This window comes from Pituophis catenifer, unplaced genomic scaffold (assembly GCF_029215685.1).
Source record: "Pituophis catenifer annectens isolate HBS135680 unplaced genomic scaffold, rPitCat1.0.hap2 SCAF_1, whole genome shotgun sequence".
NCBI lineage: Eukaryota > Metazoa > Chordata > Lepidosauria > Squamata > Colubridae > Pituophis > Pituophis catenifer.
The window spans coordinates 279,969,515-279,995,928 of record NW_027256881.1 but is presented as its reverse complement, the minus strand read 5'-3'; the positions used below and the strand labels follow the sequence as shown (position 1 = coordinate 279,995,928).

At 38.3% G+C, this 26,414-nt stretch overlaps 1 protein-coding gene across 6 annotated transcripts in view; it reads left to right on the top strand.

Moving 5' to 3' along the window:
- Positions 1–1,713: 1,713 nt before the first annotated feature.
- The window catches only part of SLC8A3 (solute carrier family 8 member A3), a 192,689-nt gene continuing 167,988 nt past the window's right edge, over positions 1,714–26,414 (top strand). For all 6 annotated transcript variants that reach the window (XM_070939231.1, XM_070939223.1, XM_070939248.1 and 3 more), the window contains exon 1: positions 1,714–3,479. In XM_070939231.1, coding sequence (XP_070795332.1) covers positions 1,714–3,479 — 1,766 coding nt within the window. The remainder of the gene's footprint in view (positions 3,480–26,414) is intronic.

The following is a 26,414-nucleotide window of genomic DNA, read 5'->3' as shown; positions in this document are numbered from 1 at the left end:
TGAACTAAGAATTTTGTCAGCTGCAGTCCAGCAGGTCTGGATTACATATCAAGGGACATCACCCGAGGAAAACCTTTTTTAGAAAACCATTTTTCAATTCTGGGATTAAAATTAGTATACTCAAGCTAAACACTATTTCACATACAGATTTTAAAGTTTATTACAAATCGGATTTATTTTTATTGATGCTGCTTTTCTTCACTGTGTAATAGTCAAAAATAGTGGCCCTATGTTACAGTGCTATTTCGCCAATCTTCTTTGATGATGCTTTCCAAAAGAAAAAGAAAAGAGAGTAGACTTGAGCCACATTAACTATATCTTACTAGATTTTCAAATGAGATCTATATGCCTGTCCACTAATGTGGACACCCAGTTCTTAACAGAAAATATTATCATCCTTCTGAAATATTGAACCTGTTCTGTATTTATTTATTTTAAATAACTATGCCATACCCTCAAGGTTGTTACAGTATGTGGGAATGAAGTTGGAAGACAGAAGGAAGAGGCAATAGTCAGATAAGGTGTAGGTAAACTTCCTCAAAGGGACCATCCCTAGCTTCTTAAACTGTAAAGGTGAGGGGAGAGACTTCTACTTTCAGACTTTCAAGATTGTTTAATGTACCGTAATGATAGAGCTAGTACTTCTGGATGTGCTTCTTGTCTGGACTACCTTGTAAGGTGGACAGCTGCTCACACAATTCAAATCAAAACAAAATCTGGTTAAGATGCTGGATTTGGACCAAGAAAAGCTAAACCAGGGAAACCTAGTTCAACTTCCTATTCAGGCACTGAATTTATTGAGCGTCTTAGAAGGGATCTTTCAGTCCAATCTCCTTGGTGGTAGAGTTGCAATCAGTCAGTTAAAGTTAGTGTTGACTTCACAACTATTTGCAGCTCTTTACTAGGAATTACTAGGATCTTATTCTAACCAAAATTCATAGGATTATATCATAAACAAGTACCAATTTATCATGTTATCTTGCTTTAGGGCAAAATTGGAATACCTAGTGTGATTCTTTGATAACAATTCAGTTGATATCAAGATACTAATCATGTCTAAGATAAATAACAAGGTTGGTTATTCTGTGCTCAGTACAGACAGTTTCCCTCTATTCTACTGATAAGCCAGGGATATCAAACTGGATTTCTTTGAGGGCCAGATCAGCATTGTAGTTCTCCTCCATGGGTCGGCCCGGGGGTGGGGGGGGATAGGACGGATGCCTCCTGCAGTACCATGCCAGCCAAAACACCTCCCCCGCATCCCATTTTGGCTGACAGGGTAGTGTAGGAGGCCGTTCAGGCCAAAAACAGGGCACAAGGAGGCCGCACGCCCCCCTTCCCCCCCCCGTGCCCCATTTTGGCTGCCAGAGCCACCATGGGCTGGTCCTTTGCTATTTCCAGGCTGGCCCTGTGGGCCAGATTTGAGCACCCTGCCGGCTGCATACGGCACATGGGCCTCAAGTTTGACACCCCTATAATAAGCAAATAATTCAATCTTGCGTGATCCATGTAAAATTAACCAAATATGATTACGATACATAAGGTAGTATAACTAGTTGTGAATAAGAGAACACATTAATATTAATGGCATTAATTGCAATGTCAGTTCTTCCTTTTATTTCTTTCAGTCTCATGGTTTTAATCTCTTTATTTCAGATTCTTAACCTGAACAGAAGACCTTTGCTCCTGTGCTGTGGATGTTAAGCCTTGTGTATGGCGCGGTTAAAGTTACAACCTGTCACCTCAGCCTTCCTCCGGTTTGGGCTTTTTACTTTTGTCCTATTTTTACATGGTCTACAAGTAGATGCTGGCACAGGGACAGATTCACCAAACATAGGACATAACACCTCATGCTCCGGTTCTTCTGAGTGCAAGGAGGGTGTTATCTTGCCAATATGGTACCCAGAAAATCCATCCTTGGGGGACAAAATTGCCAGAGTTATTGTTTATTTTGTGGCACTCATATATATGTTTCTTGGCGTTTCTATCATTGCTGACCGTTTCATGGCTTCCATAGAAGTCATTACATCCCAAGAGAAAGAGATTACAGTCAGGAAACCCAACGGAGAAGCCATCACCACCACCATCCGAATATGGAATGAAACTGTTTCCAATTTGACCCTCATGGCTCTTGGTTCCTCTGCCCCAGAGATCCTTTTGTCATTGATAGAGGTATGTGGTCATGGATTCATTGCTGGTGAACTGGGCCCTTCTACCATCGTTGGTAGTGCAGCTTTCAATATGTTTATCATCATAGCCATCTGTGTCTATGTCATTCCTGATGGGGAGACGAGGAAGATAAAACATTTGAGGGTTTTCTTTGTCACGGCTGCTTGGAGCATCTTTGCCTATATCTGGTTATACATGATCCTTGCGGTCTTTTCTCCAGGTGTGGTTCAGGTATGGGAAGGCTTACTCACTCTGTTTTTCTTCCCTGTTTGTGTCATCCTGGCTTGGATTGCAGACAGAAGGCTGTTTCTCTATAAATATATGCACAAAAAGTACCGTACTGACAAACACAGGGGTATTATCATTGAGACAGAAGGGGATCACCCCAAAGGAATTGAAATGGATGGTAAGATGATGAACTCCCATTTTTTAGATGGAAACCTAGTGCCTATGGAGGGAAAAGAGGTGGATGAGTCTCGCAAAGAGATGATCCGGATCCTCAAGGACTTGAAACAAAAGCACCCAGAAAAAGACTTAGATCAGCTGGTAGAAATGGCCAACTACTATGCTTTATCCCACCAGCAAAAAAGCAGAGCATTCTATCGGATTCAAGCTACCAGGATGATGACTGGAGCAGGAAATATTCTCAAAAAGCATGCAGCTGAGCAAGCCAAGAGGAGTACTAGCTTGCATGAAGTACGGCCAGAGGAGCCAGAAGAATTCATCTCCAAAATTTATTTTGACCCTTGCTCCTATCAGTGTCTTGAGAACTGTGGTGCTGTCCTCCTAACTGTTGTCCGGAAAGGAGGTGATGTCTCCAAGACCCTATATGTGGATTACAAAACAGAAGATGGCTCTGCTAACGCTGGGGCTGACTATGAATTTACAGAAGGGACAGTTGTTTTGAAATCTGGGGAGACCCAGAAAGAGTTCTCCATAGGGATTATTGATGATGATATCTTTGAAGAGGATGAGCACTTTTTTGTGCGTCTTAGCAACCTACGGGTGATTGATGCAGAGGAACCCCCTGAACACAACAAACTGCCATATCCCAAGGCCATACTGGTCTCACCTTGTCTGGCTACTGTGACTATCTTAGATGATGACCATGCAGGCATCTTCACCTTCGAGTGTGATGTGATACATATCAGTGAGAGCATTGGGGTGATGGAGGTGAAAGTTCTTAGAACATCTGGTGCACGGGGTACAGTCATAGTCCCCTTTAGAACAGTTGAAGGAACAGCAAAAGGAGGTGGAGAGGATTTTGAAGACAGTTATGGAGAACTGGAATTCAAGAATGATGAAACTGTGTAAGTAACTAATTTTCTTTATTTTAATAGTCATCTGTATTTAACCCTATAATTTTCATCCATCACAGGTAAACATGGTCAACATGGACTGTCCTCTCCTTTCCTCTAGTTTCCATACTTACCTTCTCTACACAAGAACCTTGTAGCAGGATCTAGTTCCTTCTCTTTCTCAGAGATGAATTAATGGATATATAAAAGCTTTTTGATGGCCTAAATAGCCCAACAGTTGCCTAATATTTATTTTAAAGAATCTGCCAAGATTCAATACTAAAACACTTCAAAACTCAAGCCAGTAGAATCTTGATCATGTTAGCTGTATATACTTAATGGATTGAATTATCCTTGACCATCAAAACCTTGAATTACCAAATTAATCTAGGATTCCCCAATTTGCCGCCTTCCAGATATGATAAATTTCTTCTCCTCTGGGTTATGCTGACTGGGAATTATGAAATTTAAAATCCAACACATCCAGAGGGCATCTGGTTGGGGAAGGCTGCTCTCATCAATTAGCTACTCTTTTCATGAACCAAATTAATCATTTCTTTTTTTAAAAAAGCAGTATCAGTTCCATACTGTTCATTACTTTGAGAATAATCTTTCAATCAGTTTTCAAGAACGGACTCAAATAATTTTCATATAGCAAATTAGTTTTTACTATAATGGGATTCTGTATTACTAAATAATGATACAGTATACTATATTACTATATTAATCTCTGACATAGCAGATCCTGCAAACAAATTCCTCCAGTAGCGAAGTCTGCTTATTGCCACTTTCTTTTGATTCAAAAGGTTTTTATTTAAATGTTGAAGAGGGAAGAATTAATATGCCTCCAATGTAATCATCTCTTTCAGGAAAGCCTTAATAATAGTCTTCTACAACATAACAGTTCACTCCAGTCAACTCTCTACAGTTTATTCCAGTTGATGTCACTGTGAGATTTTTGTTATGGAATGCAAGCAAATTAGCATCCTGTCCTCACCTTGCTCAGGAAAAAGCAGATAGTTCAGTGATTTTACATGATAAAGGCATCACTAGTTAAAAAAAAAAAGTAGGACATTATATCTGCCTTTAATCTCAGAGAACTCTTGCCAGTTGGTGTGGAATGACCACACCGAACTAAACTGATTAACATTGTGACTTGATTTAATGCACCGACTATGCTCTGGTAAGCAAAGGTCTTAAGCACTTATAGAAACAATAACGTGGCATTTAAAAAATTCAGCCCGCTGACATCATAGCAAATTACATCACACATGCTCACTGCATTTTCATGGTTAATTACCTTAATTACCCGGCCCTAATTTTCTGTTCCTTCAGGGGGAGATTCTGCATGTTGTGCTACATCAGATGTGTCAAATAGTCGCTGGTTTGTCAAAGAAACACCAGATTATTCAGACCAAGGAGTTCTGCTTGCAAGTGGCTTTCACATAATGATTCATTACTCTTTCCCATATTGATTAGGCTTCTGCAGATGTTCAGCCTGTTCACAAGAGGATTCAAAACTACTTGGCTATAAGGGTGGGCCTGCAGACCCGCCCTCTAGGCTGCTGTCCACCCCTGGTATTTCAAATATGATCAAAAAGTAAGAGAGAGCTTCTGTTTGAATGTATGGGTAGTTCTCAACTTACGACCACAACTGAGCCCAACATTTGTGTCGTTAAGTGAGAAATTTGTTTTGCCCCATTTTACGACTTTTCTTGCCACATGTGTTAAGTGAGTCCCTGTAATTGTTAAATGAGTAACGTGGTTGTTAAGTGAATCTGGCTTCCCCCATTGACTTTGCTTGTCAGAAGGTCGCAAAAGGTAAATCACATGAGCCCGGGACCTGCCTGCATCCATCCATCCATCCATCCATCAATAAATAAGAAAGAAAGAAAGAAAGTTTATTGTCATTGTACGTGTATACACAGTATATCCATACAACGAAATTCACATAACACCCAAAGACACATAACATTCACAATAAATGTGAGTCAGTTGTCAAGCATCCGAATGTAAATCAGATAACCATGGGGATGCTGTAATGGTCATAAGTGTGAAAAATGGTCATAAGTCACTTTTTTCAGTGCTGTTCTAACTTCAAACGGTCACTAAGTGAACTGTTGTAAGGCGAGGACTACCTGTAGTCAGGCTCTTGGCTGAACTGAGTTGTGTTCCAGCAAACATGAATAGAAGTCTTTTAAACCAGGGGTTTCCAATCTTGGCAACTTTAAGAGTTGTGGACTTGAACTCTGGGAGTTGAAGTCCACAAGTCTTAAAGTTGCCAAGGTTGGAGACCCCTGGTTTAAACCACCATGCTCAGCTAAGAGATGATAAATTTTTGTGTACGCCCACATACTCACAGTGAACATCTGCAGAGTGTATCATGTTAGTACGTTCACATTCCAAGTTGTACAAAAGATGTGTCAGGGAGTAGATTTTGGGCTCCTTGCGGATATATTATTTAAGCACCAGAGGTGATTATAGTGGATGCGTTTTCTTAACCCATAAGTGGCAATGGGGAGGAATCTCATTAAAATACTGAAGGAGATAAAACAATTTTGATTCTTTAAAATATTCTTCCCTGAGAGGAACGGGGGAGGGGGGATCTCTGAAGCAAAATTATGAAGGAAGTTGATCCTGCCACAGTTCTTACTTATTGCTTCTGTAGCTCTAGTATGGTCAAAGTTTCCTCACCTACATTTGGGTTGGAAAAATGCACTCTTGGCATATGGCTGGTTGAGATGATTTTCTTTGAACACATTGTGATTTCCTTGGGAATCTAATGTTTATAAATTACTGTTTAATCCTGCAGGTAATGTAGATTCTTTTTACTTGCTTCTCTCAACAGAGCTGACAATCTGCAGTTCTTTTGCATGTTTTCAGCTTTGCCTCTGTAAATTCCCTCTTGGATTCTATAGGTGTTTGGGGAATTTGTGTATCGCATCTTCATCCTAAAGCTTTAGGTCAGAAAAAATTAAATACAATAAAATAAGTTGAATTGTAAACATAGAGTGGGATTCAAGAATTACTTCAAAAGCATTGTGCATAGAAAAATATTTCAGTTTACCATTGGAAAAGGCAGAACATTGGTGTCAGCAGAGGGTGTTCCAAATTTGAGATGCCACCAGTGAGAAGACCATTTGCAAATGGTACTTGGATTAGCTCTGGTCATAGACTGGAAGCCAACATTTCATCAATTTTCTTACAAGTTAGGAGCCTAGAAAAATTCCCACTACCTAATTCTGCTGATATCACTTGAGCCTCTGATCTATGGCAGCTAGTTATCAATATTTAGTATCCATATATATATATATATTTAAGGTACCCTGGAGCCTTCTTTCCCATGAGTCTGCTTCTCATTAATATGTGCTTCAGACCTTCAGTCAAATATTTTACCCTCTGTAGGTTTTTTTTCCTGTTGTCCCTTTTTACTTGAGTTTCAAACAACAATTTTCTTTCTTTTTTTTTTTTTATTGAAAAAGTTTTCAAATACAATTTTTCCCCCTTTTCCCCCCCCTCTCCCTCCCCCTCCCTAACCCCCCCTCCCCACCCATCCCCCCCTGTGACTTCTTCGTAACAAAAAAAAACCCCTAATTCATAACAGATTACTTACTCCCTCCTCAAAATACTGACCTTTACTTACTAAAAATATTATAAATATCATAACATCCCCCTTTATCCATACATTTCAGAAAAGAAGAGAACAAAAAAAAAAAAAAAAAAACATTATACTATAACTATTATAAAATAACTTCTAATTTAACATAATAGTATTTTATATCTATATATTATTACAACAATTCAAAACCACCTTCCACTTTAAAACTATACGATAAATCCTACTTTAATATTTAATCTTCTATATATATTACTATAACATTTCAAAGCGGCCTCCCCTTAAAATCTAATTTAACATTTATTCCACTCTATCCATTTCCTCCACTCCCCTAAATATATCACTTAAAAATCCCTTTTCTTAAACTAATCAGTCTGTAGTTAGCTTATTCACCCACTGTCCTGCAAATTTACCATACACAACAATTCTTAATATCTTTAATTCACTGCCCACACTACTTAAATATATATATATATATATTCCATTATATCTAAATAAAAAAAAAGAAAAGACAATAACTTTAAATTTATAGTCCATATAATATCTTCTTTGAGGTCTTTCCACTGGATTGTTAAAACCAACATCCATAATAGGGTAACATAGCTTACTGATGCAACAGTTTATTCAAGATCTTCAATCATATCTGCCCCCATCAGTAATAAATATCTTCTTATATGTATAAAAGTAAAAACAACCACCCGAGTGACATTATAATTATATTCCATATAATAATAATTGTGGGTTTCATCAGGATTATTGATTTCCATCATCGTAGTGGGTAACAACCGGATCTTCTGCATGCCCCAGCATGATTCTCTTGCCTTATGATTCAAGATAATTATAATATATTTATCAACACAAAAAGAAATTTCAAAGTAGATAATTCAAATCCATCAGTTTGAGGCTCTTTCCACGTCCCAAAATTACGGCAATGCAGAGATCTGCCACTATCCTCAGGATGATATTGACCAATATGTCGCCTCCTCTATGTTTTCACATAATTATTCATATTTTAAAGTCACTGGCTTCACTGTTGCTTGAGTTAGAAATTTCTATTTTTATACAACCTATTTCTTTTTTTGTTTTCTTTTTGTGGGTTTGACTTCCATCCTGGTTTCCTTTCTACAGATTGTGTGTCAACTGGTCGGTTTTCATTCTGCTTTGTAGATTGGTCGTGTTGATTTTGTTTTGGTGTCTCATGTTTCTTTTTTATCCCTTGTATATCCCCTAATTGGTTTCCATGCTTGCCTTGATAAGTCATCACATTAAAATCAGATGGCACTTCTCTCAAATTTGTAGATAATCCAGCTGGGGTGTCCGGTAAATCCAAAGGCAATTTATCTGGTACAGTCTCTGTAATTCGATATTTTCCCTTTATTTCCAGCTCCTTCTGCTTATCCTGTATCATTCCTGAAGATGTTAAATTCATGTTCAACCTATTTTGATAAAATTCTTCTGCTCTTTCAATAGTATCTAACTGATATCTTTCTCCTTGATGTCTCAGTATAATACCAACTGGGGCATTCCACCTATATGAGATATTTCTCTTTTTTAACTCAGACACCAGAAAACCAAATTTCTTCCTTTCTGCTAATATCTTAGGTGGGAGTTCCTTGTAGATCCATATTTTTCTTCCATACAATTGCAAATTAGAATTAAAGGAATTTTGCACAATATTATTCCTAATTTCCTTGTCCGTAAAATAAATCACCACATCTCTAGGCAGTTGCCTTTGCTTAGCAATCCAGGAATTTATTCTAAAAACTCTGTCAATCCTACAAAACACTTCGTCAGGTTGAACCTTTAAAATCCCAGCTAGAATTTCAGAAGATATTTTCCTTAAATCATCTCTATTATTTTCCTGCAAACCTCTCAGTCTTATCGCATATTCTGTAAAATTATGTTGAACCATTAAAACCTCTTTTTCAATCCTCTGTTGCAGATTTTCTACATTACCAGACTTTTGGTCAGCATCCATTTTAGGTTTTTCTTCTGAGCTATTATCCTGAGTGTTTATCAAATCATTTTCAATTTTTTGAATTCTATTGTCCAATTTATCTTGAATTTCATCCATTTTAGACTCTAGTAAATTAGTATTTGTATCCAACTGTATCATAAATTCTGAAAAACCATTAACCACTTTTAAAATTTTTTGCTCCAAAAAATCAAACTTAGATTTTACCAGTTCTTTAATTTCCTGCTTAAATTCTTCAAGATGCTGATTCACAATCTCATCCCTTCTTTCAATCTCCTCTAAGAGAAATTCTATTATATTAAAATCAGGTTTCTGAGACTGAAGAGTTAAAACTTGTTCCTTTAAATTGTGGGTGAGGGAATCCCCCCCCCCTTCTTGTTTATCTGACTTTGTAAGTCTCAGTGCCATGTTTCCGCCCAGGCAGGCTTTGTTAAAAAGAAAAAAAAAAAGAAAAAAAAAAACAAGAAAAAAGACTTCTTTCCAGTCAACAACAATATCAAGTCTCCAGGAAAAAAAAAAGAAAGAAAAACACAGGAGCGAGGTTTTGTCTACAAATGTAGCCAGTGGTATTTATTCCGCTACATTGTAATAATAGAAAACGGAAAGACTTTTCCTTTCTGCCTCTTCTCCAGCTGCTGCAAGCGCCATTTTAAAAAACTTTTTTCCCCTCCTTTCCTTTCCTCTTTTCTCTTAAGTTATTTTTTATTTTTAAAAGATAAGTAAAATACTTGCGGTTCAGTATTACAGATCCAGCTCACATTTTCTTTAAGTAATCTGTTAGATTCACAGGCTTGCTCTTGACGCCTGGCTCTGCATAAGCAGAGGTCTCCCAAAGCCCGGAGCGACGGCTGGGGATATGGGGCATCTCATCCGCTCCGTCCCAAAAGAAAAAGAAAAACTTTTGGGACTCTGCAGAGAGTTCTACCCACCCCTGCCGGCTCTATCTCCGTTTCCTCATGGAAACGGAGTTTTTTCGAGCCGCCGTTCCGTTGTGAAGGCGGCTCTGACAGGCAGTGGAAGCTGACGATCCCAAAGGAACGTCTGGCGGCGGCCAGCAGCAAACAGGAAGTCCCTCAAACAACAATTTTCAATCCCCCTTTACTGCCACTAAGATTCAGCACAACAGTAAGTCATATTTCTGTTCTCAAGGCTTAATAAGAACGGCAGCAGAATCAAGCCCATAGGCTTTGGAAGGGTTTTGTTTTGTTTGTTTGTTTTTGTTTTTATTTTTAATCATCTAATGTTCTCAGAGCTGATTCTTTTAATACTTAGTAGTGCAACACTGGCTGGTATATACAGCTGTAATGCCTTAAAATCTATCAAGTAAGTTTCATTTATTTTAGTGCATGTTTTTCAAATTCAAGGGACTTTGGAGCACATATATCTCTAACCTTTTTAACCTGGGGGTTTTAAACTTAATAACTGATATGGGGAAAGAAACCTGGAGAGGATCTATTAGGGTTTGTTTCCTCTTTTCTTTCCTTCATCTCCTTTACAAATAGCCCTCGCCTGAATCCTTGCCATCTTTCACCATTTCTGTATGTTTACTTTTTGCCTGAACCTGCCCCTACTCAAGAACCTATCCACAGGTTACTCATTCTTGTACTGGATCCTAGATCTCATCCCAAATGTCCTGCAATGCTCTAGAAACTAATGGGATGCTTTCCTAGAAGAAAAACGGGGATTCCGTGGGAGATGTGTAAGTGGATAAATGATACCCCACAAAAAATGAGGGTCGGAAAATGAATTATGACAACCCATTGGGCATGCCAAGCCAAGTCTTCTCTTCAGTATTTCCCTCAATTTCAGTTGTTTTATGTCTGGTTGGATGCATTGATTTCAATGAGGATTTTGCTATTGTGTTCACATCTGTGCCTTCAGAGTGATGTGCTTCTTAATCAATGAAAATTGTTTAAGGGGAAAGAGGAAGTATAGGCCAATTCCTGACCCTACCACCATTCTTAAAAGTGTGCATTTGTAAAAGCAGGTCTGCTATACTTATGTAGGCTCTATATGCAGTTTAGAATTTGTGCAAGCTATCAAATTGTGTAGGAGGTTGGTAGGTTGGTGATAGAGATGTAAAAGTTGGGTGAGGTCTCAATTTTCCCCTGCTTGTATGGGGTTTATTTTATTGGGTGCATTGGTTGGGTGCATTGGCTTCATAGTGAGATAATGTTGTAGCTCTAGTAATTTTATAACATTAGCTTTCAAATTAAGTATGCAGTATGTCCTTGGTTTGCCAATAAAATTCATGGTTCTATTACAAGAGTAGTATTAGAGTTTAATATTAAGAATCACTCTTCAGTATTAAACTTGGAGACAAGTTGGCTATTAGCCCAGTGAATGAAATGACCATCACTAATCTTTTGCATGATGTCTATTATTATTTCTTAATACATGTTGTTATATTCAAAGCTGTAAACTAAAAGGCTAATTTAGATAGTTGACACCATTGACACCATGGTCTCTAACAGTTTTCTTCCATCAGCCAGCCAGATCAGATCCTTAATTTACTGGGAAGCTGAGCGTGATAACAACTGATGCAAGTACAGAAATCTTAGAATGAAGATTGAGCATGGATTAGGGTTGATGTGTGTGGGAGAAGGCAGTGGAAAGTGCTTACTTCTTTTTTTGTTTTTATAAAAACTTTTTTCTTTTAAAACAAACATTACACTGTTAATCAATCTGTGTGTCATCTGGGTACAATTTTTTGTGTCATCATTTTTAACGCTTACCATCATTTTCTTAATATATATATTTCTTTGCCCCCCTTTTTTTAGTCTTTTTTAGTTTTTTAGCTTTTAAATTGTCAATGGGTTTTAAATTTGAATTGTTTTAAATTTGGGGCAAAGTTATGTAATTCTTTTAATAATTTTAAATTTTGTATTGGTATGTGTTTTAGTTCTGGCTGTGCACTGCCCTGAGTCCATTAGGAGAAGGGCTGTATACAAATTGAATAAAATAAATAAATAAATAAATAATATATCTTCTATTAAGACATTTTCCTTCCAAATTTATTCAATTTTATACCACTTTTTGTCCATATTCATTTTCTATCCAATGGTAAAATTGCCTCCATATGTTATGATACTCCGATTCTTCCTTCCCTTTAATTGCCAATGTTAATCTATTCATTTCTGCACATTCTAATGTATTCTTAATTACCTCTCCCTCTGTAGGGATTTTTTCCGCTTTCCAATTTTGTGCAAATACAATTCTTGCTGCAGTTATTACATGGATAATCAAAGATACATTTTCTTTACTAAATTTCTCAGGTAAAAAACCCAACAAAACAGTTGCAGTTTTAAATCAATTGAAAGTGCTTACTTCTCAACCTCCACTGTGCTTACACTGAATAGGCAGAAAATCACTTTTCAGCACTGTTTTAACCTCCTTTATTCATAGGGGGAACTAGAAAACTCAGTGGTATGCTATCAGCAACCTGCTATACAGTAATTCTAAATCTGTCAATTCTAATATTGGGATAGGTCACACTGATATTGCCTGGGCATATTTAATTAGATGATGATGATATCCATTCAGTTGTGTCTAAAAGCTGAATGGCTTTTAGACATTTAATGGCCTAAAAGGCATCAACAATATCACAACTATTTAAACCCCTTAAAAAGTAAATACTGGAAAATATTCATCTAAACACAATAAACTTATCATGCAGGCCCCCACTTGGTATCCTCAAGGTTTCTGGAAGAACCACAATCTCACCTCAGAGTATGAGGGGTGTCAGGGTAGGGGGGCCTCATTCAAAAGCTCTGTCAATTGAAACCATATGCTCTCAAATATCTAACCATAGGAAAGAAAACATTGGTACCTATTTTCCTGGTTCAGGTGGGCGGGATAAAGAAATAGGGGAATCTACCAACCAGAGGTCATGATAGCTACAGTCCAGACAGAACTGCTAGCCATCATCATTGCCAATAAGTGAAAGAGGTTTCCTTTTTAGGGTAGTTGTGTAAAATCACTATTTTTAACAATACTGTTTCTAATATGAAATTGTGATAATTTGAAGATAAATCTTTAAATGAATAAATTCACAATATTGGGATGAATGGATAATTGGAACAAGGTAATTTTTACGCAGGATATGTTAAAAAGCACTGATATTTTAGACAGAGTCACATATTTCTATCTTGTAATATTTTGATACTGGGAAAGCTGTCTAATATCAAGGTGAAAGTTTTATTATTAAGTATTGGCTTGACATTCTCCAAGCTGGATGTGTTCCAAAGTTGTAAATCTGATATGCTTTCTTCTTTTCTTAGGAGGTAATATCTGTAAAAATACCTATTCCCTTCATTTGATTTTCACTGTATATTTGCTGCATAGAACTATGAGTATTAATTGGCAGCAATGAGTTGAAGAGAGAATTGCGATTTATAAATGTTGAATTCTTCTTTACAGCAGGTCTTCAAATTGTCTGGTTGCTCATCTGTCAGAGATGTTCCTGAACTGACCAATGGGTTAGACTAGATCGCCTCTTAAGATTTCTGTTTCTATGACCTTATTCATTTTATTTAGGTACCTGTTAATGATATTCCTGCTTTTCTTCCCAGAGCTTTAAATGGCATTCATAATTCTCTCGTATGAATTTTATCCTCATAAAAAAATTGTGAGATAGGCTAATTTGAAAGATAGTGATAGAACCAAAGTGACTTGAGGGAGACTTGATCCCTAAATTAGACTGTTAATTGCCACACTTATATAGATTGCATAGGGTTGGAGCATATGGTGGATGGCTTGCAAGGAAATTAAGAGATATTTTCAGAATTTGTAAACTTAGTCTATTGAAATTAGATACCCTGACAATTTCTAAAAGCAGAGACATGCTGATCTGCTCTGTGACCTCTTATAGCCTTTATGATGGTGGCTGATGAAAAGTACATGGAATGAAGAATAGTATATGGATGGATCTGTGATATCTTCAATTCAAGGCAACTCCCATACAATCTGTGACCTGAATGAAATATGTCAGCAGAGAATATGTGAGGAGCATTCTTAGCATTAAAAGACCTTGGCGGGAAGGCTGCAAGATTAATGCTCATAGGGAGGGCATGAATTTACATAACCATAGAGAGAGCAAGCCCTAACATGCCATTTTTGACTTGGACTAAACAACAAGTTTGTGACTGGTGGTGATTCAATTACTCTTCACTGTAGTATGAAATGATATTGCTGTTTGGTGTACCTTAGCAATATGTGTGTTCCCTTCAGGTATTTTAGAAGTGTGGGCAAAAGTATTTTCCCTGACTTCTTTCTGTTGTCAGGAAAATTTAATTTTGCTTTGTAATCTTAGGGTTAGAAAGTTTTCCCTCCTCAGCTGAAAAGTTATTCACACCTCCAAGTCTGGAAAGAGAATGTATATAGTAGGTCTAACTTAGCTTCTGCTAGTGGTGTTGCTGGCCGCTTGTTTTATCAAATCTGCAGGCAACTTCCATTTTTGATCAGAAGAACTTGACAGCACATGTTTATCCTTATGAATCCTTCTATTCATTTTGATCAGAAGAACATTCATTAAGACCTTATGTCAACTGAATAGAAGGATTTCATGACAGTGATTCTTAAATTGCAGTTGTATAACCTAATCGTAATCATCTCAATTAGATATTGCTGCAGATTTCAGGAGAGCAACAGAATAAAGGGCTTTTTTTAAATCCCCCTGCCTTTCAGTTAGACTTTTGTAATTAATATACATGCTCACACATTATCTCTCTGCATGTATGAGGGTGGGGGAATGTAGAGAAAGAGTTTCCCTAATCCTATTGAAATATCAACATGCATATATGAGACGCTCATTTCTTAAAATGCATAAATCTGCTAAGATTAAATAATTCAAAAGGCTATGTTGAACTTCCCAGTAGAATACTTTATAGCAGGGATCAAGGACCTTTTTGAGTAGTGAATACATTTAAAACCTTGAGATCTTGCTCAATTGGCTCAATTTACCAAATGGCTGTGTAGGAAGATTTGCCCATCTACAAAATGACTGCTATGAGGAACATTAGAATGATATCTGCCGTTAGCTCTAGCCTCCCACTCTCACCAAGATGTGGTCAGAAGAAAATAACATGTCATCTATTAAGATAGATGAAGTAGAAATGTAGATGAACAGTGCCCACTTCCCCAAACCACACAGACTATGGTTTCAAAAGCCACTGGGAAATCAAGATGTAACACCACTCCCATTGTGGCTCCACCTGTTAACCATTAGGAATAGTCTAGACATAGAGCACAACTTAAATACAGTACCAGCTCTATCTTTATTCTATGGTTACAGTAACAGAATCTTGCAAGTCTGAAAGTGCTTCTCCCATCCTTACCTTCTACTCTATGGAAAACTAGGGAGGGTCCCTTCTAAAACACTTCCCATGCTCCCTCCTTCTATGGATGAAGCTATCTCCATCCCTATCTCCATAAGAGCCACGGTGGCACAGTGGTTAGAATGCAGTACTGCAGGCTACTTCTGCTGACTGGTGGCTGACTGCGATTTGGCAGTTCAAATCTCACCAGGTTGACTCTGCCTTCCATCCTTCCGAGGTGGGTAAAATGAGGACCCAGATTGTTGGGGGAAATCTGCTGACTCTGTAAACCGCTTAGAGAGTGCTGTAAAACACTGTGAAGCAGTCTATAAGTCTAAGTGCTATTGCTATCTTTTATATGATGATTATCCAGTCTGAAGTTCTTTCTCCTGTCTCCCAAGATCATTTCTGCATACACCACTCAGATTCATCCATTAGTGCAGTCAATGCTGTCTCAATATTGTGCCTACAGACAGTCCATTTTTTCCAATGTCTTTTACAGCTGTAACACAACCACCTTTTCAATAATCTTCCCTAAAAAAGAAAGGTTGGAGAGTGAGATTGTCCAGCAGTAAAACCTTGAAGATGGGGCCCGCACAGATTTCAAGGCTGGCCCAACCATCCCTTTTCTCAAGAAGGATAACCCAACTTGCATGGACCCAATCGTAGCAGCCTTTGCAAACCATATTCATCTTCTTCTTTACTGCAACTGTGCTCTGATATCTTACTTGAAATTTGAACTCAACAAATGCTCTTTTGGAATTATACTGCCCCCCTCCTCTTCCCACTGCTCCAAAACCCTGCACATTTTGTGCTGGATTGCACCATGAATAAGAACCAGTCTAACATTTAAAATGGAGCTGATCTCGATTAATTCACAAACCATAGAATTCTAGGATTTTAAAAGGCCATTAAATCCAGTTCCTGCTCAGTGCTAAAGACCAAATTAAGACCCCATAGACAGATGGCTGTTGACTCTCAGCATAAACATATTCAGTGAACATGTTCACCATCATTCTTAGAAACTGGTTCCATGATAAAACTGCTGGTATTAAAAAAAAAAAAATTCTACCATTCAGCTAGAATCTGCCTTCTTATAGACCACTATTTGTCTGGGATAATAAAGACAAAGTATAGCATTCTTTTCTATGACATCCCTGGAGTCACTCAAAGAATCCTATTATATCTCCCTCAATAATCTTCTTTCAAGGCTAAATATGTCCCAGTACTTCCTTCTTTCCTTTTAATACCTGATTTACAGTCCCTCGGTCATCTTTGCCATCTCCAAGTCTGTTTGAATTTCTCTACATCTTTTTTAACGTGCAACGTTTAGAAGGGAATACAACATTCAATATGAGCTCTGCCCAATGTAGAATAAAGAGGATCTATTATTTCCCGTGATTTGGAAACTATTTCTTTTAATGCAGCCTAAAATTGCACTTGACTTTTTACCAGCCATACTTTTGTGCTTATTCATATTCAACTCTAGTATATGCATATTCAGCACATTCAACACCTATTAATACTAAATGAGATGTTCCCCTTGCATTATCTCTGCAGTTTATTTCTTTTTTTTTTCTAAATGAAGGCATTTGTCTCTATTGCATTTCATTATTTTATTTTCAGCCCATTTCTTTATCAAGATCATTTTTAATTTTATTTCTATCTTCTCAAACAATAGCTGCCCCACCCAGTTTTGTTTCATATGAAAATTTGCTCTGCATTTTCCACTTTTGTGGAGAAAAGAACTCAGTATTAATTTTCTGCCCTATGAGCATCTTAATTGCTTTGGAGCGAAAAAGGTGCTAAGCAAGCAATTTATCACTTATGCTTAAAGATTTCCTTTCCTTTAGTTTGCATATTATTGCAAGTACCTAGATCTGCTTTAAAACTAGACATTCATTTCACTGATCCAAATCATTAATATGAAAAGATATTGAAGATTGTCAAGACTTAATTCTGTGGCACATCACATGATACATCAGCCCAGTTTGAGAGGGAAAATGGAGAAACTCTTTGTATATAAAGTCTGTATATAAAGTCTTAAAGCCAACTGAGCATCACCTAATAAACATGCTACCCAGTTTGAACTTAATTTGCTAAATGGAACATCATGGGATAGCCTCTATTGGGGCTGCTGTAGTAGATGATTCCAGTAGCAGAGAGGAAATAGTACTAGATGTTCTACTGTATGTAGTCCAAGGATAAAATGCACTTACCTTTGCTACCGGATCGGAAATATGAGCATGCATGTGTCTTCTCCGCATGTGCAGAGCCTTCTGCGCATGCACAGAGGGTCAAAAACAGTACATGATGACATCCAGGTGGGTGGGCGGAGCCTCCCACCACCGGCCCTACCAGATTGCACAAACTGGATAGATCCAGCTGGATTTCACAGCTGATGTGGTCCCTCCCAACCCTTAAATTCCACAATTCTCATAGATGAAATGAGCAAATGAGTAGCAGCATGTTTTGACTATTAAAAGATGTTTTGTCTGCTTTTTTTTCAAAGGAAAGCTAAAAATGTGAGTCATACAACTTGTTCTGGTTGAGGGACTACTTTTCTCGTTCATCCTTGCAGATGAATTGGAAGAATCTTCTGGACTGATACCCCATCCACACCATAGAGTGGTGATGTGTGCTTATTCAGCATTCAGTGTTTTTTATGGCGACTCGGGCATTCTGAAGCATACTGATCTGTTCCTGATCAAGGCTATTAAAAAGATAAAGGCTTTTTGTACATCCATGTTCATACAGATAATCCTTGACTTACGACTGCAGTTGGGACTGGTCGGAATTTTGGTCATAAGTCATGACCTGATTTGATTTTATGACCATTTTTACAGTGCTTGTTAAGCAAATCATGTGATCCCAAGTCCAAAACAAATCTCCTGAATAGGTGTTTTTTGCTGGAAACCAGTAAAAAAAACATCACAAATTGTGGTTACATGACTGCGGGATGCAGCAGCTAGTCGTAAAGGTGATACAGGTGCTAAGCATCCAAAATAGGGTCATGTGACTGTGGTGGCTGTAATGCTGTATAGGCCATATAGCACCCTTTTCAAATCCTTTGTAACTCCAAACACTTTTTAAATGACCAGTTCTAAGTCAAGAATTATCTGTATCTGCACTGAGAAAATAGTGTTAGGCTCCATAGGACACCAATCCTTGCATGCACATTCCTGCCCCCTGTATAGGGCATAAATTTACTGTGTTTCTACAAAGGTATTTTCCACAATATACTTATTTTCCAAGGGAGGGAGGGAGGGAAGGAAGGACGGAAGGAAGGAAGGAGACACCATGTTGGAATTTATCCCTCTACTTTTTTTAAAAAAAGTATCTTCTGCCTCCATTAAAAATGACATAGAGGTTTTGCTGTTATATTGTTATCTTTTTAAAAAGATCTTAAAGTGAATATTCAAATACTGAAGAGTGATATTTTGCTCCATCTGCCTCACCTGCCCTCTGGTCAAAGTGTGAGGATTAAGTTCAGGATACATCTGTTTTGCCTTAGAGATTGGTTTAACACCTTTCTTTCCCCAAAAAGTAAATAAGAAATAAAAAAATGGATGGAGGCATTTGTGGGCACTTACAAAATGCCATGTGCTGGGACCTCAGTTTACCACTGTAGCATGCTGAAGAGTTTTTAATATATTGTTTTAAAGTGCAGAGAAACTGATGGTAAGGGTGAAATGATGAAATAGAATTGAATATTTAAGTATTGTAGTTTTGAATGCATTCATCCATTCACAAAGATCTTGGATTGTGCAATTGACTCAGGCAAATTAGAAGAATAACTTCTGGATTGAGAAGATAAAATCCCAAAGTGTAACCTAGTAGTTTAAAATAAATAAATAAATGGCTACCATTATACTTTGTCTGCTTATATCAAAATGATCACTTTCTCCAACATTTGAAATTGAGGTGGGAATTTTTTGAAACTGTACAGTCTCTCCTATAATATTTAGTTCCATCCTAAGGGATGAAACTGCATCCAGACTATCAGCCACTTACCCAGTATTTAGAGGCTACACTCAACAGATTCCCACAATTTGGGTCATCAGCCCAAATCCATTTTAAAACAGCTTTCACCATGCATGATTTATCTGTAATACTGGTAATCAACATTGGTAACACATGTTCCTTTTAGCAATTCAGAGAACTGGTTTTAACAGACAAAATGAGCAGCTAATTTTCAATAGTTATAAGAAGGTAGACATGCTGCAGTCGCTTAGGGGGGAAATGCATTCAGCACCATGGACAGCACAACAAAATTATTTTGTGTCTTAATAACTCGCAACATGAACATATGGTACCGGGGTGGGTTCTACTTACCTTTACTACCGGTTTGCAATGGGAGCATGCGTGCACACTTCGCTCACTTCTGCGCATGCGCATATCACCCATGATGATATTGTGGCAGGTGGGCAGGGCCTCCCGCCGGTTTTACTACCAGTTCTATAGGACCAGACAGAACTGGGAGCAACCCACCACTGTACGGTACCTAATACTCCCTTCTCTTCCTGTTTTCCCCACAACAACAATCCTGTGAGGTGAGCTGGGCTGAGAGAGAGTGACTGGCCTTCATGCCTAAGGTGAACTAGAACTCACAGTCTTCTGATTTTTAGCCTGGTGCCTTAACCAATAGACCAAATTTATTTATTTATTTATTTAATTTTTATACCACCCTTCTCCCGAAGGACTCAGGGCGGTGAACAGTCAGAATAACATACATATAATGTGAAATAAAAATAATTTAAAATAATTAAACCGATTTGGCTCATCAGTTAAGATCCTCAGCATAGAATTGGCTCTATGTAACTTTGTTGTTAAAATGATAGGAACTGATGAGCTTCATACACTTATTATATTAATGGAATAAAACATTGTACTATTTTAACAATTCTGTCAGACACATGGGACAATGCCAGGAAGCAGTGAGACTTCGAGTTTGGTAGAATATGTTCCAGAATATTAAATAGAATTAGTCCTGTGAGGGGGATCTTTTGAGAAATGGAACAGGCAGACCAGCAACAAAAGGCTCTTTTTATCTTCCCTGTGAAATCTGACTGTTCTATAATTACCACAGTTTGGATTTAATATGTTTGCAGGGTCACTTTTCATTAGATATACAGTGGTCAACACAGATACATTGTGCCTGACATCTGCCCAAAAGCAACATTCAAACTAATAATAAACGGGGAAATGTGTTGGTGGACCCAGGGTTTGGTTTTTGTTTTCATTAGCTGTATTACATTAAACTTAAAATGAACAAATAAAACTGAGCTAATGTCATAATTATGATTGAGGTGAAACCTTATCTCCCCTATTTATCAATGAGTGAGCTCCTGCCCATTCATATTGGATTACCTTGGAAGGGAATCTGTTCTGCAGAGTATTTAATGTCTGAGTCAGTGGTAAAATTCAAATTGTTTACTACCGGTTCTGTGGGTGTGGCTTGGTGGGCGTGGTTTGGTGGGCATGGCAGGGGAAGGATACTGCAAAAACTCCATTCCCACCCCACTCTGGGACCAGCCAGGGGTGGTATTTGCTGGTTCTCTGAATTACTCAAAATTTCCACTACTGGTTCTCCAGAACCTGTCAAAACCTGGTTTAGGAGCCTGGTTTAGCTCAACAGATAGAAGCACTATAATTTAACACCAGCTATCTGCAATTAAAGTAAGATCGAATCTCGCCAGGCTCAAGGTTGACTCAGCCTTCCATCCTTTCTAAGGTAGGTAAATTGAGGATCCAGTTTGTGGGGGCAATAAGATGACTTTGTATAAATATACAAAAGTATGAAGGCTATTGCTTAACGCACTGTAAGCTGCCCTGAGTCTCCGGAGAAAGGCGGCATATAAATCAAATTAAAAAAAAAAACCTGCTGGATTTCACCCCTGGTCTGAATGAATCTTATATCTGTAATTTATTCATTCAAGATCCCTGTCCCATTAACAAGCTCTTTTCCACTTCAGTACAACTGATCCATGTAGGATGAAAGTAATAATAGTTGCCAGAGGCATTAAGGAAATTAGAATTGTTATGGGGACTATGATAAAAAAACAACAACTATTTAACAAACCTTAGCAAAAGTCTGTCTTCCTGAGAGGCACAGTGATCAAATCTCCATTTGTTACATCTTAAAAACGACACATGAGCAAGATTGTGCCAAGCACATTTAGAAGGCAGGTTTCCAACAAAGTACAGCTGAAATTTTTTTGATTTCAATCTCAATTCTTTTTCTCTCTAGCATTTTTGCCACAAGAGCTTTTTGTTTTGGGGTTTTGGGTTTTGTTTGAAATAACCAATTTTGTAATCCATTGGTTGCAACAGGAATTGACCAATTAGCATGTCACCTGAGCCTGATGTTTTGGACTGAGAAAAAGTAACTGGCTAAAAGTCACCCAACCAGTTTTCATGCCTAAGTGGGACTAGAACTTCTAGTCTCCCTGTTACTATCCTGGGGCCTTAACCATTAGACCAATGTGACTCTCTATTTCAATTGCAATTGCAATACTCCAGCCTAAAGATCTATTAACTGTTGTTATTGAAATTGATCTAGTTATATTTACAATTACAATTACAAGAACTTTATTTAAAGTTCAGAATTACCTTCTGTCCAATTGAAAACACTCAGAAAATAAGGGGGCAGGTTCAGAATTGTCCTTGAATCAGACTTTAGTCTGCAGTGAAATCTAAACTTATCCAATATTTGCAATCAGAATAAGTCATAATTGTTTCTGAAAATCACAAATCATTGCTTGTTATTCCTTGCTTTGTGTGTGCACTGTAGCTGAAGCAAGTGGGGCAAAAATAGGAGAGAATTTTTTTTTGCACACTTTCTCTCTACCTGCATTAGCAATTGTGTCTGATGAGCAATAGAGTGACTCTTATCTCAGATTTAAGAAGTGTGAATAGGTGGGTGGAAGGGAAATAATCCCTTTAAGATTGCAAATTTAAAAATAATGTGTGTGGCAGACTGCTTCATGTGGTAAGATAATACTCCCTTGAGGATATTTCTAACTTAATTATGGGAGCCTCTTGATCTTGTTCTGGACAAGAGAATGGCTCAGCTTTCTTTAACCAGTGCCCAGAACACTTGTGAGACACCACAAAATTCAATTAGAAATGCCCTCTGGGGAGCATATAAATTATCTGTGAAACCTAATGACAACTTCCTCAAATCACATGGAGAAGAACTCTTTACAGTTGCCTACAATCTTTCACCAGTAAAGAACTAATCTGCTTAGCAGAATTTGAATTTGGCAGTGGACAGCACTTGCCCAGATGCTTGAGAAGGAACCCTGCCAATGGAAGCTGTATATACAACTAAAACTCTAGTGTCTGTTGGATACTACTTTGTAACCTTCAGTTGGGAGAAATGCTGCATCATAGGGCAAAACGTTGTCAACAAAGGTACCTCAGCTGGGCTAACTTAAAGAATGCCAGGATCCATGACTCCTAAGGGAGTGAAATTCGGGGAAGTGGCTGCTTTAGTACGGCTGCTCCTTCAGTAGTGCTGCCATGCTGCTGCAGTCATTTTAAATGGTCCTCATTTTAAATGGTCCCTGACAGCTTCCCAGTCCTCCTCTCACTTCCTCCCTTGTAGGCAAGGCAAGGCGAGGCGAGGCGAGGCGAGGCAAGGCAAGGCAAGGCAAGGCAAGGCAAGGCAAGGCAAGGCAAGGCAAGGCAAGAGCAGAAAAGAAGGAAGGAAAAAAGGATGAAAGGAGGGAGGGACAGTAAGGAAGGAATGAAAGGAGAGAGAGAGAGAAAAGGAAGGAAGAATGGAGGGGAGGGGAGGGAGGAATAGTGAGAAATGAAGGGAGGAGGAGGGAAGGGAGGGAGGGAGGGAGGAAGGAAGGAAGGAAGGAAGGAAGGAAGGAAGGAAGGAAGGAAGGAAGGAAGGAAGGAAGGAAGGAAGGAAGGAAGATTTCCAATGAAAATTAAATGGGGAAGCCAGCTGGAAGTCAGAAATCATTCACACTCCCTCTGCTTTTTGTCGGCTCACAGCCATTCTTTTTTTTGGTTTAGATAAGGAAATATCTCTGAAAGGTTGACCCAACAGGTCAGGAATTGTCTAGTAAAATTGTTAAATGCCCAAAAGGTAGCATCCCTTGAGGTCTGTGTCCCCTCATTCACAGGTAGCATCTTGTTCATTAAAAAATAATAATACAAAGAGCTTCAGTGATTGTTTTAAGAAATGATGGTAATGTTTATAATAAGTAATGTTTCTTTGCTTGTGCCTCAGCCTTCCTAATCTCAAGCCCTCCAGATATGTTGGACAATAACACCCAAAACTCCAAAGAACCATATTGGCTGTGAATTATGACAGTTGTAACATATCTGGAGAGTACTAGGTTGGGGAAGATTGCCCTGGGATGTAAGAATATCATTATTACCATCATCCACTAACTATACACAGGCTTAGTTTAAAGTGTTTGTCATCAAGAGCTTTGCTTATGTGATTTACTTAATCCCTTATCTGCATTTAAACCAGGATTTATTCATTCCATCTGCATTTCCATCTAATCCATCTTAATTTAGGATTCCTGCTATCAAAATGTTTTTTTTGGGGGGGAAAGAGTGGAGAGTTCAATTTAGAATAAATGGTTATTTTATAGTAAGAACCTCCTTAAAATAATGGGAAATTTGGTCTAATGCATTTTTAATAATTGATATCAAGATAGAATTAGTATAGCTAGTAAATAATCATTTACAAAATGTAGCCCTAATTTAAATATTTTTCAAAATCTTTGGAAACCAGTTCATGGTTTGTGTAAGGTGCAATTCAATACCATCTGTGTTGTATAGATTGAAAGTCTTCCCCACTCCTGATTTCCAGGCAGAAAGTGTTTTCCTTAAATTCTTTTGAAATATAAAGATCATCGTTATTTAGAAATAAAACAAATGAGTTCTCATTTGGAACCACTGTTGCGTAAGATAAGACTCTTGGGAGTGGTTTATAAATAAATAATATAAATAAGCAGCCAAGCAATAGTAGTTAAAATGAAAATCATACTACAAGCCTTGTTTTCAATGCTAATTTTACTGATACTTGTTCTGCAAAGGCATGAATAAGAAACAAGCAAATCTTTATTTCCATCTTTGTATTATTTATACAGAGTGGGCTCAGAGAACAACTGCCCCCAAATCACCCAGCCAGCTCAGTATCAAAAACAGGAGGCATTCGAGGTGTTTTTTATAATCCAATAGCCTAATGTTCAAATTAAAAAGATTGTTTTTGTGATGCAGAAGATATCTTGTGAACTCACCCCCACATTCTGCTTACCAGGGCATGAAGAGACCTCACTACCCATTTTTAACAAACACGTCCTTTGGTTGTTCTATTATTAAAGTGTTGCTTTCCCACTTCTCCCAATATTAGTCTTGCTTTATAAACAGCCTATATAACATCTCAGCAATACGGCAAACAATCACATACTGGAGGTCAGAGGTCTGCCCAGTTCTAGTTAATGTTTTAAGTTGATTAAGGCCCCGTCCCCTTTCCACCTGGTCTATGGGCACTGCCCTTTACATCCATTTGGCTTTGAGCTTCAAGAGATACTGGACACTTGCCTTGTGCAAGAATAGACCTGTCAGCCAGAATTCTTTTGTTGTTTTGTCATAGAAACTATCAAAGCCTCAGATGATTAATATTCCTCTGCTCTCCTCCCTCCTCCTCTCCCATTTTTCTGGCCGAGAGCTGGAAGGGCATATGAGAGGAATAAGATAAAGCAGAAGAGATATCTGTTAGTTTCTGTGCTAGCTGGCAAGTCATGGGAGTATGTCTGGGTTTTTTTTTTTTCACTTTGATTTGATTTTTTTTGTCAAAGGACTATCAGCCTTTCAGGAGATTGATAATCTTAATACTGTGTTTCCCCGAAAATAAGACCCTGTCTTATATTTTTTTGAACCCTGAAATAAGCACTTGGCCTTATTGCCATGTGCTCAAAAGCCCAATTGGGCTTATTATCAGGGGATGTCTTATTTTGGGGAAAACAGGGTACTTCTGTAGTTGAAAAATCTGGCTGGGGCTAGGTGGAGAACAGTGGTGGGATGCCTCTGGTTTAACAACCAGTTAGGAGAGCGCACGCTTTGTGCTGAAAATGGAGCATTTAGAAGCTCAGCTGCTTACCTTCCAAGTCAGCAATGGTAAGTAGAACAGCGAGGAGGGGAATCAGCTCTGCTGTGTGATTGGGATGAGCTAGAAAGCAGGAAATAAAGGACAGGATAGAACGGGTGTGGGTGGGCGGGGCCAACTGATCGTCGGAGCTACCGGTTCGCCTGAACCGGTCCAAACTGGCTGAATTCCACCTCTGGTGGAGAATAAGAGAGCACCAGGATGAAATCAGAAGCAGCTCTCTTCACCTGGGTGCGGGATCTATCCCAACTGTCGGGTCTTCTTTTGTCACACAAATAACATTCTCTCAGGCGACTGAAAGCCTGGCAAGCCAACCAACCTGATGGAAAGATCAATGGGGAATATGAAGCAAGTGGGTTAATAGAAGGGGAACTATTAGTCTTCATGTGAGCTCTATCACAACTTACTGGAGAAAGATTAGAAAGATAAGATAGAAATATGGAAAGAGAGAGAGAGAGAGAGAAAGCTACAAAGACAGAATGTGTGTGTGTGTGTATGTGTGTGTGTAAACAAACTTGTATGCTGCCCAATTCTCAACAACTCTGGGTAGCTCACAACAATCAAATAAATAAATTTCTCCCTCTCCCTTTCACTCCCCCCCCCCCCCGGAGTATATGTGAGAAAAATGGATCGCATGGAGTCCACCAACACTGCCCATCCTAGTTTATTTGTTAATCAAATTTACTTGACTGCTCAATTGACGAAAAGGGTGACATAATTCTAGTTGCTTCTGCACTAGTACCACTTAGGTCAGCGCACTTTTCTGCAGACTTGAGGGTACGGCCATTCGTCTACAACTATTTTTTGGAAAGGACATACAGAGTTTAGTCCATTTTTTGGTAGCCTGCCATCAGAAACACCGTTAAAAGGAATTTGAGAGAAACCTTCCTGGTGGCTGCTC